General features: G+C 37.6%; 1 protein-coding gene across 2 annotated transcripts in view; it reads left to right on the plus strand.

Moving 5' to 3' along the window:
- Positions 1–261: 261 nt before the first annotated feature.
- COPS4 (COP9 signalosome subunit 4) overlaps positions 262–13,358 on the plus strand; it is a 35,238-nt gene continuing 22,141 nt past the window's right edge. For both annotated transcript variants that reach the window (XM_057728005.1, XM_057728006.1), the window contains exons 1-4: positions 262–416; positions 7,825–7,904; positions 10,061–10,212; positions 11,204–11,307. In XM_057728005.1, the coding sequence (XP_057583988.1) occupies positions 343–416; positions 7,825–7,904; positions 10,061–10,212; positions 11,204–11,307 (410 nt within the window). In that variant the 5' untranslated portion in view covers positions 262–342. The remainder of the gene's footprint in view (positions 417–7,824; positions 7,905–10,060; positions 10,213–11,203; positions 11,308–13,358) is intronic.

Here is a 13,358-nt window from a genome sequence, read left to right on the forward strand (position 1 = left end):
GACACGGAACTTGGTGAAAACCCGGTAGTTTGGCGTACCCGGCACTTACTGGGGTTGCACAAGCAACACAGTCCCTTAGAGTTCATCCGCCAATCCGAAGTGGGAGCGTGCGAGCCTGAGCCTGTGAGAGAAGCCTGGGCCGGCCTCGGACTTGAGGAGTGGAGCTTCGCGTCACTCAACCCTGGGGGCGGGCCTAACTCAGGCTCCCACACCCGGCAGTCTGGCCCACACAGGAGCTACTCTATGGCATTTCGGGTTCCCTCTAGCCAACTCTGGAGGACTACACTTGTTTTTTTTTTTGGCTGTGAGAGGCCCGGCAGCTTCGGCTGAGCTCGGAGAAAGATGGCGGCAGCTGTGCGGCAGGATTTGGCCCAGCTCATGAATTCGAGCGGCTCTCATAAAGATCTGGCGGGCAAGTGAGTATTTCCCAGGGGCCTGGGAGGTGAGGAGTAAAGCCAGAGACTTGTTCTCCTTGAACTGACGGTGGCTTTCGGATGTGAAGCTAGGAGTGGGCCTGAGGACCAAGGGGGCGGGCCTGAGGTCGGTTGTGGAGGCAGATGTTGGGAGCAGCAGAAAACTGGAGGGGACCTTGTGCGAGGAGCCCTCAGGACCATAGGTCTGCGGTGACTGTCAACTTTTTCACTCCTTGATGTCATCCATTCCGGTCTCAAGATTCTAGAAGCGCGGTCTGTGGGAGGACTGCTCCCATGGCCTTCTAAGCCTTCCCTGGTGCTCCTTCCCATAGCTGGCCGGCCTCTTACACCGAGTTCTGGCCACTCTTTGCCCCTGCTCTCCCTTTTTTTCTTTTTGATTGAGGGAAACATATTCTGGGACCTTGGTGCAGAGTTTTCTGGGTAGATGGCTTCTTGAGGCTGACGGGGCCGAGGAGGTAAGGCCGCTATCATGTCGTCCAGAACCGCTTGAACCATTTTCTGTGGGTTGTGTTTTGGATACTCTCTCTCCGCCACCAACTCCGAAGAAGGGCACGTGGGTGGAATGTCACCATAACGTGGGTCAGGATGTCTAGAGTAGTGATGTTTGCAGGAACCTGGATTGTTCAGGAATTTTGCGGAATATATGTGGAAGGCTTAGGTCCACTCCAACTTAAAATTTGTGATAGGTGCTGACCCTGCAAGCAGTTATTCAACAGTGTTAATTACAGATAAATAGATAGAGAGATAGATGTCTGTTTTCTCTTTGTAGATTTCACAGCACTGTTCTTTTGTAATGAACATGCATTCTATTTAAAGTGTGGTTCTCAAGTTGATCCTATTTACATCCCGGCAGCTGAGATCACATTGATCCATTTAATAGGATACACCTGCTCTAACCTGGCCATTGAAACCTCGATTTTGTTTTATGTAGGCTGTAATGCTTTTTGTCTGGTGTAAATGTAATCTACTTTATCAGCGGGAAATTTAGCTGTGTATCTTGAGCTTAACTACTTTGTGGGGTAATTTCCGTTTCAGGAAAATGGGATAATTATAGGACTTATTCTGAGGACAGAATGAGTATGTGTGTGTATATGCACTTATATCACATTTATATCACTTAGAACAGTACCTGACACTTAGAAACAGCCACAGAATTGTCGTTGTTACTATTATTATTATTAAGCAGTTAGTAAACACATATTAATTTAATCCCAGGGTTGGAAATTGGTTGAGTGTCTCATAGCTTAATCCTTTTTGCATGTAATTTTAATAGATTTGGATGAAAGTAAAACTAGCTTATATTTTTTTCCATGACTGTTTTTTTATTTTGGTGAAGAGAAGTAAGTGCGTTAGTTGTCAGAAGAGATACAGTTTTCATGTATTCGCAGAATTCTGAAGCTTAAGCTAAGCATTTACTTCCTCAGCTCTGATTTGCAGATAAACAATAGTATCTGCCTTATTGGGTGCTTCAGTTATTTACTGCTCTGTAACAAATCAAAAACTTAGTGGTGTAAAACAACTATAATTTTTCAAGATGCTTTGAGTTGACTGGGCTGTTTTGCTGGTCTTGTCTGGGCCCACTCATGCAAGTGCAGTCAACTCGCAGCTCAGCTGGGGTTGGTGGGGCCAAAATGGACTTGCATACACATCTAGCTGGGTCTCTTTCTCCACACTGTCCCTCATTCAGTAGTTTAGCTGAGGCTTCCTTACGGGGCCTTGGGAGTGTTCCAAGAGGGTGAGAGTGAAGCTCTAAGATGTCTTACGGCTACCCTTGGAAGTCTCACAAGATCAATTCTCAAGTACTGGTCACAGTAAGTCACAAGACCAGGCTAGATTCAAGGGGAGGGGAAATGGAGTCTACCTCTTTATAGGAAGAGTGGCCAAGTTACATTGCAAAGGGGCATGGTCAGAGGGAGGCATAATTAACTGGATGCCATTACTGTAACAACCTAGTACACAGGGTTATTGTGAAAATTAAATGAAATAACATGCTTGATAACTGGTAGCCATTGCTTGCTGAGGAAAGTCTTGGCCTTGCCTGTAGGTACATATCTGGTCCTATCTGGGCAAGAACATGTCATTTATTTTCATAGGAAAACAGTTCTGCCAGCTACATGATTTTTGAGAGAAATACTCTTGAAATACATTAGTGGTTTTATGGTTTATGTTAGGAGCTGAATAACAAAGGATTCCATATTGAGAAACAAGGGGGAAAATTCCTTTTTAAAATATTGATACTATGTGTTACCAGCAATTTGCAGAATACCTGTAACAGTAGTTTCAATAAATATTGGTTGACTCAATAAATAGTTGGAAAGGTGCACAGCTTATATTTGAAACCTGGTTTGTCTACTCTAAAAAGCTCATTTTTAACCCACCAGAGTACAGTGCTTTCCTATAACTATGAAATAATACAAGTCTGAAATTCATATAAGAAATTGGCCGTAAGGGAAGCATTTTTGCAAATTATATAGACTGTTTTTGTACATATTATGAATTGTGTTCATTATCTCATATAAGGTTTTAGAAGAAGAGAAAAACCTTGAGAGAGAGCATTTGTTGTGATAGCTTATCTTATTCACTTGGCTAAAACCTGTGTGGTTCTTCAAAATTCAGTTCAGATGTTATTTCTTCCAAAAAGCCTTCTCTGAACAACCATCAACACATGGAGGACCTGGTTAGTTGCTCTTCCTGTGCCCAGTGGCATCCTATATTTACCTTTATGATAGCACTTAAGCATTTTGTCTTCTTACTTCTCTGCTTTTCCAACTAGCGTGTTATCTCTTTGAGGGCAGGTTTGAGGTCATGGATTTTAGGTCTTCATTGAGTCAGCCCTATATAAATATGACCCTTTTTTTTCTTTTCCTTCCCAGTTCTGTGGTATGAAGGTTACGCAGAGGAAAATATCAGGCCTTTGAAATCTAAATGTTTCATTTTACAAAAAGCTGTTAATCTGGAGACAGAGAATGAGAGACCTTTTAGCTGCCCTTGACTATTAAAAGGGCTGTTTTGCACAAAAGAAAATAGGCTTTTCTATCTTACAGAAGTAGACCTTTGATCAGAGCTTACTAGTAGTACAGTGGAATAGAATTGTCAAAAAACAGAGGACACATACACGCATACACACACATCAGAGGTCAGACTATATAACCTCGGAGACCCCTTCCAGCGCAGATTCTCTGGTTCTCTGTTATTCCCCCATACACAATTCAGTGGTTCCTATCTGAGGAGTGGAGTTCCTTAAAATCTAGTGTTTACTATATGCCAAGCACAACTTTACTTACATTTCTTAATGTTAAACAGTAGATGATATTACTTATGTTACATATGAGAAAACAGAGGTGAAATCCTTTGCTCCAAGATCACATAGCTAGTGACAGAGCCAGAATACAGTCTGTTTGCTTGGCACATATCCCTTAACTCTAAACACATCTACCTTTTGGTTTTATATTATTTTCAGCAAACTGGACTGCATTTCAGATAGTGATTTTTTTTTCCTTGCCTAGAATGTCTTTTCCCACTCTCCCATTTAACACTAAGTTCAAATATTTAGAATGCCTAAAAATCAACCTCATTAGGAAATTCTTTCTTCTAAAAAACTGTATTAGCACTTAGCTGTAAGATTTTGTCTTTAATTTTCTGCAACTTCATTATGATATGTCTGTGAATTTGATTTTACTTATCTATGTCGGTTAGCTTTTGCTGTAAAATAAACCACCCTAGAACTTCCTGGCTTAAAACAACAATCATTTATTTAGCTCACAGTTCTGTTGTTTGGCAGTTTGGGCTGGGCCCAGGTGGTTGATTCTTCCCTACTCCACGTGGTCTTGGTTCCACAGGGGCTCTGTGTGCATCTGTAGTCAGCTGCAGGTAGGCAATCAGGTCAGATAGGCAGCTCTGCTTCTGTGTTGGCTGTGACGGTGGCCGTGACTGGACTGTGTATCTCATTATCCAGTAGGTTGGCCTGGACTCATTCATGTGGCAAAGCCGGGTTCCAACTAATAAAGACAAATTCTCCTGAAGTCTAGGCTTGGAATAGGCACTTTACTTCTACTGCCTTCTATTGGTCAAAACAACCCTCAGATCAAAGGGTGGGGAGAGAAACTCTACCTTTTGGTGTGAAAGAGCTACAAAGTCAAAGGGGCATAGATATAGAGAGTAAAAGATTTGTGGGCAGTTTTTGTAAATGTTCTACCACATTATCCTGGTTAAGCTTCATTGTGTTTCTTAAATCAATGGAATCATTTCATTGTCCTGAGAGGTTTTTCAGATCTCCCTCCCTCCCATTCTATTTTCTCCTCTAGGATCCCAGTGAAACCCTTGTTAGGTCTTCTTACTGTGATCTCTGTACCCCTTACTCTGTCTTCTATATGTTCCATTTCAAGGCTTTATTCTGGATACGTTCTGACCTGCTTTTTAGTTTATCAGTTCTTCAGATGTCTCTAGTCTGCTGTTAAGAACTCCACTGAGTTTTAAGTTTTGGTAATATTATTTTTTAGTCCTGTAGTTTTTGGTGATTCTGTTTTCAGATGAGACTTTATGGTTCCTAGTTTCTTGCTGAAACTTTTAAAAAGCTTGTCTTTGTCTCTATAAACTTGATAAGCAGAAATGTATTTCATTCTTTCTGTAACTACAGTATCTGGAGTCCCTATGTTGCTGTTGTCTGTTGTTTTTGTTGATTTTAGCTAATATTGTCATATGCCTTGTAATGTTTGTTGTTGGGCAAAATATTTTTAAATGTATTTTTAGGAAAAACTGGAGGCCTATGATGTTACCTTTCAGGGAGGATTTTCATTTCCTTCTGCCAGGCACCTGACAGTGGTAGGAGTCCAGTACCAAGGCTTCCAAATTTATTGGTGTTCTTACTACATGATCCTTGGAATAGAATTTGTAACCTTACTTCCAAAGTGCTAGTGTTTCCTCCTTTGGCTGCTAAAAAACCTTAGATCCCTGTTCTAGTTTTATTAGTTGGCCAGAAATTGCAACTTGCCTCTCAGTGTTTCCAGCAGATGGCAGAACACTCCAGAGCGGAGGCCACTTCCTGCTCAGCAGAAGTGCCTCTCTGCCTCTCAGCTATCTTTCCACAGTCAGCAGATGCTTTCAGGCAGAAGCTATGGTTCACCTCTTTGTGTTCTTAGTCCTTCTGTTTACTCTTTCTTGTTAAGGTTTTATGCTATTAAAAATTTTTTTTCATTTCTTTCAGCTTTTTATATTCTTTTTGAGGTAGGGTTGGTCCAATCTCTAGTCCACCATTACTGTAAACGAAAGATCTGTGAATACATACCTCTTACACTCATTTTGAGCATAAATAGGTGACTGTGGTACATTTTCATGTGTATATATTTTATTTACCTACAGATTCCTTTACCTCCAAGAAATCAAAAATTGACATACTAAACTTTAGTTCACATACATAACAGATGTTCAGTAACATTTGTTGATGATGAATGGATAGGACAGAAGCAAGGTGCCTTAATTAATGAAATTTCTTTTCCTCCATAATATTTTTCAAAGAAAAAATATTTGGTACTTGTCATTGTTCTCCACATCAGTCACTTTTCCATCTTTTCCATTGTTTCAGATTTTTTTTTTTTTTGGTGTTCACAATACATATTAGTTGATTGATAAGTTATGAAACTATATATTAAAACTTAAGTTGTTAGCAAATTTTTATAAGTGACACATTGTCATCTTTGATTATAATATTAATATAAAATAACTGAGATTTAAGAGTAAGAGGGTTTAGCCATAGTCTTCATTTAATTGAATATGAAAAATAAGCCAATTTAAAAAAGAAATAATAAGCCATTGACTGTATTAACTAAAACGATGCCCAGGGCAATAAAGTGAATGTATAAAATATAGATATGGAAAATATATGTGCATATGTGTGTGTATATGTGTATATATATAGAAAGAGAGAATGAGTTTGTTTTTTTTCTTGGCTGTGCCATGCGATTTGTAGGATCTCAGTTCCCAGACCAGGGATTAACCTGGGCCACAGCAGTGAAAGCCTATAATCCTAACCACTAGGCCACCAGGGAACTCTCGAGAATGAGACATTCCATGTAAATAAATTTTTAGATAACTGTATTTTATCCCTCAAGTGTATCAATTTTTAAAATAACAGTTTTTTATTTTAAAGCTTGATAATATTTCCTTGCTTTCTTGGAATTGTTTGTCTCTTTTGGAGTTAGCTATCTTTTCTGTCAGTATACCTGCTTTCCTACAAAACCAGTTTGATTCATTGCAGTTTTGAGAAATCATATAACCAAGGTTGTGAGAATATTGTATGAGCTGAGAATCAGTAAGTGCTAGATTATAGCTTGAAGGTATGCCCTACAAATACAAGTCATAAATTTGAATGCTTTTGGGCCCTATTTGTATATTTTTATTTCTTGACTATATTCTGGATGTTCTGAATAATTGCAATTAGGTTTGTAAAATGCATTAACTAATGCTTTTAATAAATATTATAATTGAGACAAAAGGGATAAAGAATAGTATAATACCCATGTACCAACCACTCAATTTAAGAAAAAAAATGTTACTAATACTGTTGTATCTTTGAGTGCATATGATGTGCCAAGTACTGTTCTAGGCATTATATTTATAGCAGTAAATAAAACAAAAATCCCTGTCCTTGTGGAGTTTACAGTTTAAGAAGGAATTTGCCATTTCCTAATAATTGTTATTGTTCTTGTTTTTAGCATTTCCCCATCATTTGTAGAATGCTGATTTGCATTTTGTGTGATCATGAATATTAGGCAGAATAGTTATGAGAACTGAATGCAAATAAAGAACTAATGGCACTGACTGACAGCATGAAGGATATTCTGTCAGTACATTTGGCTTGGTGGAGTGCATTTTGTACACACTAAAACATTTAATCTCTAATATTTGGCTTCATTGCCTAGTCAACCTTATCCTATTGTTGGTAACCCTAGATTCATTAGGTCCATAAGGAAAAGGTCCTAGGTCACCTCAAGTAATGTTCTCACACCTCAAGTGTGTGCATTGGTGAAGGAAATATAGCATATCTTTTGAGGCACTTGAAACAAAATTGATGTTTTAAATTCAAAACTAAAACTTTAAAGAAAAATTGGCACCTTAGATCCAGTAACTTAGATTTCATCTTTTTGTGATAGACATGAAAACTTTAAAAATTGTGGTATACTGTAAAGAAAACTAGAAGAAGTGGCACTTTGAATTATAGATTTAGTGTTTCTTGTGATGGACTGGAAACTTAAAATCTGTAGCGTACTATAAAGAAAACCACAAACTAGAGCATTATGAAAGAAACCAGGGTAAATAGAAATAAACATCAAAGTTAGCACTAGACTATATAGTGCCTTCTAAATGCTTTTTTTTTTTTTTGGTATTGTTTTAGGTATCGTCAGATCCTGGAAAAAGCCATTCAGTTATCTGGGGCAGAACAACTAGAAGCTTTGAAAGCTTTTGTGGAAGCAAGTAAGTGGAATGAAAGTTCCATGTTTGCCTTGTATTATGGAGTTAGGACTTAAAAGCTTGCTCAAGCCTTGTTTTATGTATCAAATTGTCAGCATAATTTATATTATAGATTAAATTAAATATGTATTGAGCTTGATTTTAGAATTTAAACTGCTTACAACTTGATATTTGATTGTTTTTCAATGAACTGTGAAGCTGTTGTTACATTTATAATTAAGGTTTTATATAGTTATTGATAGAGTAACTGATGAGAGACAGTATAGCAAATGATAAAAAGAATAGCCTGGATTCAAGTCCTGGTCTGCTATTTTTATTAGCTGTGTGATCTTGGGTAGGTTATATAACCTCTTTGTGCCTCCTTTTCCTTGTCTATAAAATGGGAATATGATACCTATCCTGTAGAATTGTTGGGAGATTAAATGAGTTAATATACATAAAAAAGTGCTTAGAATAGTACCTGGCATATGATAAGTGCTAGATTAGTGTTAGTTGTTATCAATGTTAAGAATATTTCTTTTGAATGAGAACTAGAAATTTTCATTCTTTGACACTCCACCACTCCCTGACTTCAAACATATACAGTTATCTTGAAGATTACTCAAAATTCAGGCCAGAATTCATTCCGAGTTCACAGTATTAATGATACTTGATAGTGCTTTACAGTTTACAGTGTGCTTTCACATACATTACCCATCACACAGGCTTCTTTTCATAATCCTGTGACTAACAATGCAGGTATAGATAGCCCTATACAATATAATATAAAATGAGTCTCAGCATTAAATGACTTTTTTCCCCCAAGGGCATTCAGTTAGTCAGTGGCAGAGCCCAGACTAGAAACTAGGTTTTCTGACTTACAGTTCTTATTTACTTATATTTCCCTGAGAAGTGCTAGTTTGTTGTAGTAATTTCTTTCTAACAGTTACAGGTGCCTAATGGCACTTGTAATGAAACTAGTCATATCCAGCATCATCCAATTCCAGTTAGTATACTATAAACTGATTAGTTACAAGGCCTGTCAGTCAGTTACTGCCTCAGAAAATTGGGGGCAATGTGAGACAAACTGGCAATAGTTTCAGAAAAACTCTTAGAGTGGCTTTTTTAAAAGACCATTGTTTCAACTGCAAAACAAACAAACAAACAAACAAACAAACAAAAAAACCATTGCACTTAGTAGCAAAAGAGTAGTGCTTTTCATAAACTTTGATCTTTATATAAACTTTGAATCCAATGAACCGCTGGAAAAAAAAAAAGCAGTCTATTGTTAAAATCATTTGCATCAACTGAATAATTTTTGAACCATCATTTACTTCCCCAGTAACTACTGATTTAAACTTAATTTATCTAAGGAGTGGTTCACAAGCATGATGCATCTTTTTTTAAAATGTAATAATAGTGATAATAATAACATTTGCTGAGTGCTGTGTGCCAGGTATTATTTAAAGTGCTTCACGTGTATTGCGTTTAAGCTTCACAGCAACCTGATCCACATTTTACAGAAGAGGAAAGAGAAGCACAGAGAAGGTAAGTCTCTTGTCTGAGGGCATGTAATCAGGAGGGTTTGGAAGCAGTGTGACTCCAGAATTTTCATCCTTAATCATGTATAATAATACCTCATAAATGTTTGTAAACAGTGTCATAAAATATGTCTTTACATCTCATGCTGACCTAAGTTCTTATTTGTTGTTTTTATTGGGAAAGTACAGGTGGCAGAAACTGTCACTACTTGCTTTATTTAAACTTCATGAAAATTATTTCACTGTTTCTTCTTTAACTCTTTTTTTGTAGCTACGTGGGATATAAGAACATAAATAAAAATATAAGTGTTTCTGTGCCTTCACTTTCTAGAAAAATGAAGAAGAGAAAGGAATGACATGAACTTCTCAACTGTTAAAACTTTTTCCCAGCCATTTCTTTTTATTAGAAACATTGTGGTAATTTTACTGTTTTGGTATAGTTGTTATCTGATCAAACAGTTCAGCATAGGAAAGTTGGTTCTATAATATAAGGTCATAGGGATGTGGAGATCCCTAAATAATGCTTTGAAGGGTACGCTAATGTACATTATTTTTAATATTAATTTTTTAGGTGAAAATTCATTCCAAAATGAATATAAATTACTTATGTTTTCTTATGCCTTACTTTTTTTTAACAAGTGGTCAATGAGAATGTCAGCCTCGTGATCTCGCGCCAGTTGCTAACTGATTTCTGCACACATCTCCCTAATCTGCCTGATAGCACAGCCAAAGAAATCTATCATTTCACCTTGGAAAAAATCCAGCCTAGAGTCATTTCATTTGAGGAGCAGGTAAAAACCTAGAGCAGTGATTTTTGTTTTGTTTTGTTTCTAGGAATCTGTTTATTATGTTTTTTTTTAAATTGAGTTATAGTTGATGTACAATGTTATTAAAAGTTTCAGGTGTACAACATAGTGATTTATAATTCTTCAAGGTTATATTCCACTTATAGTTATAAAATATTGACTCTGAGAGTGGTGATTTTTAAACTTGGATAACAGCAGTTATTTTGAGAGATACTGTGAAATTTTTAAAGGAGATAATCATTCAATTTCATTTAAAAAATATTAATTAATTAATTATTATTTTATTTGGTTGTGCTGGGTCTTAGTTGCGGCCAGTGGGCTGCTTAGTTGAGGCATGTGGGTTCCTTAGTTGTGGCAAGTAGCCTCTTAATTGCAGTTCACTGTCTCCTTAGTGTGGCATGCAAACTCTTAGTTGTGGCATGCAAGTGGGATCTAGTTCCCTGACCAGGGATCGAACCTGGGCCCACTGCATTGGGAGCTCGGAGTCTTAACCACTGCGCCACCAGGGAAGTCCCTCAATTTCATTTTTACAAAACAGTGTGCCAAACAGCATTTTACAATGTAAGATCACATAAATATTATGATCTTTTAAGTCCAGCTGACATATGCTCATATACTATAATTTTGTTTTACGAACCAAATATTACTCTTTAGATAATTTTTAAAAATCAGTACAATTGTTAATTAGACTGAGAACATAGGAGAACATATATGCAGTGACACAAAAGCAATACTTAATATTTAAACTAAATTATTGCCATAATCCACATTGCAGAAATGTGTTAGTTCACTATTTTGATATTCCATGAATGCAAAGTTCATAAAAAAATTTGGGTAGTCTAAGTAGACTTTTACTCTTTACTTGCCTGCGTAGTATGTTGAATGAGAGCGTTGTCACAATAGATTATCATCTATTTATTTTAATTAGTTACTGATGTCAGTGAAAATAATTTAACATGTATACCTCCTGTTCCAGGTTGCTTCCATAAGACAGCATCTTGCATCCATATATGAAAAAGAAGAAGATTGGAGAAATGCAGCCCAAGTGTTGGTGGGAATTCCTTTGGAAACAGGACAAAAGTATAGTAAATAGTGGATATTGGATGGATATGTATAATTGTTTGCTTACTTTTGTCTTACATTTTAGTACAGGAAACAGATAATGAACAATTTAATAAATAATTTTTGTACTATGTTAGAAGGTGATAAGTGCTATGGAGGAAAGGTGCAAAGTCGGGGACAAGATATATCATTAGATAGGGTGATTCAAGTGGTAGGGTGTCCCGATACCACCTTTTCAAACACTTGAAAGAGGTAACGGAGTGGCTGTGAGCTGCATGAGGAAAGAGTATCAGTAGATCCTCTTATGAGAATGGTTAGTGCAAAGGCCCTAAAACAGGAGCATGCTTGGAATGTTTTATGAAGAGCAGGGATACCACTGTGGGTGGAGTGAGCAAAGGCAAGAGTGATAGAGGATGAGATCAGGTTACATGGGGGTCTTGTAAGCCATTGTAAGGCCTTTGGCTTTTTTCTAAATGAAATGATGGGGAGCCATTGGAGGATTTTGTACAGAGGACTGACATGATCTGACTTATATTTTAAAGAATCATTCTAACTACTGGGTTCAGAATAAACTGTAGGCATGCAATGATAGAAGTAGGGACATTAGTTAAGAGGCTTATGGGCTACTGCAGATGAGATGGAGATTGTGAGAATGTTGGACTCTGGGTATGTCTTTAAGGTAAAGCTAAGGATTTCTTGACAGCATGGATGTGGAGTATAAGAAAAAGAGCCAAGATAAGTCCTGATTTTTGGTCTGAACAATTGGAAAAATAGAGTTGCCATCTACTGAGAGGTAAAGAATAGATTTTGAGGGAAGATCAGGAGTTCTGTTTTGGACATGTGATAACCAAGTGGAAATATCTAGTAAGGAGTTGAATATATTAGTCTGGGGTTTCGGAGAGAAGTTGGGACTATAGATGTATATTTGGGAATCATTAATATATAAATGGAATTTTAAAGCCTTTAGATTGGACGCGATCTCCAAGAGAGGGCATATAGGTAGAGAAGAGGACCGATTACAGAGCACTCTGATATTAAGAGGTAAGGGGCAGGAGGAAGATACAGCAAGTGAAGATTGTCCATGGAGGTAAGAGGAAAACCAGAAGAATGTGGAGTGTGATATCTCAGAAGCCAAATGAGGAAAATGTATCAAGAAGGAGCAAGTGATCAACATGCTGTTGATGGTCAAGTAAGATGAGGAGTTGAAGGTTAACCGTAAGAGTTAGTAACGTGGAGGTCATTGGTGACCTTCACAAAAGCTGTTTTGGTGAAATGGTAAGAGTGGAAGCCTGATTTGAATTGTTTAAAAGAGAATGGGAAAAGAAGAATTGGAGGTGGTGAGTATAGGCAACACTTTGGGGAGGTTTTCATAAAAGGGAGTAGAGAAGTAGGGTAGAAGATGACCACAGAGGTTAGGTTGAGATTATTTTTTCTCTTATGATTCATTGGAAAGCAAAAATTTGATCTAGGGGAGTAGTGGAGAGGATTCTTGCAGGAGTAGACTAGAGGGGAAGGAATCTAGTGGAGGGATAGGCATGAGATAGGAGCATGGATAGTTCATTTATGGCAGAGTTTCTCAGCCTCGGCACTATTGGCATTCTAGATTGCATAATTCTCTGTTGTGGAGGCTGTCCTGTGTATTGCAGCTGTTTAGCAGCATCAGTGGCCTCTACGCAGTAGATGCCAGTGGTCGTAGTACTCCTAGTTGTGACAATCAAAAATGTCTGTAGACATTGCCTAATATTCCCTGGTGGGCAGAATGGTCCCCAGTCACCTGGCAGTGTGGTAACAGCCAGGTACACAGAGTATATGGGTGCAGATATTAGTAATGTGGTGGTGGAGTTTGTGCAAGTACTCTTTTCTTTGATTGTTTCAGTATTCTTAGTGAAGTTGGAATCAGAGTCATCAGCTGAAGTGTGGATGGGGGTAGGAGTTGTGAGGTTGAGGAGGTACAAGAATATCAGAAAAAAATTCTCCAGGACAGTGGGACTAGAAAGGTACAGTGTACTTAGCAGCATTAAGGCTCCTTTAAAGGTTTTAGTCATTAAAATGAGATCATTCAGATTGGT

Source organism: Hippopotamus amphibius, chromosome 3 (genome assembly GCF_030028045.1).
Source record: "Hippopotamus amphibius kiboko isolate mHipAmp2 chromosome 3, mHipAmp2.hap2, whole genome shotgun sequence".
Lineage (NCBI taxonomy): Eukaryota > Metazoa > Chordata > Mammalia > Artiodactyla > Hippopotamidae > Hippopotamus > Hippopotamus amphibius.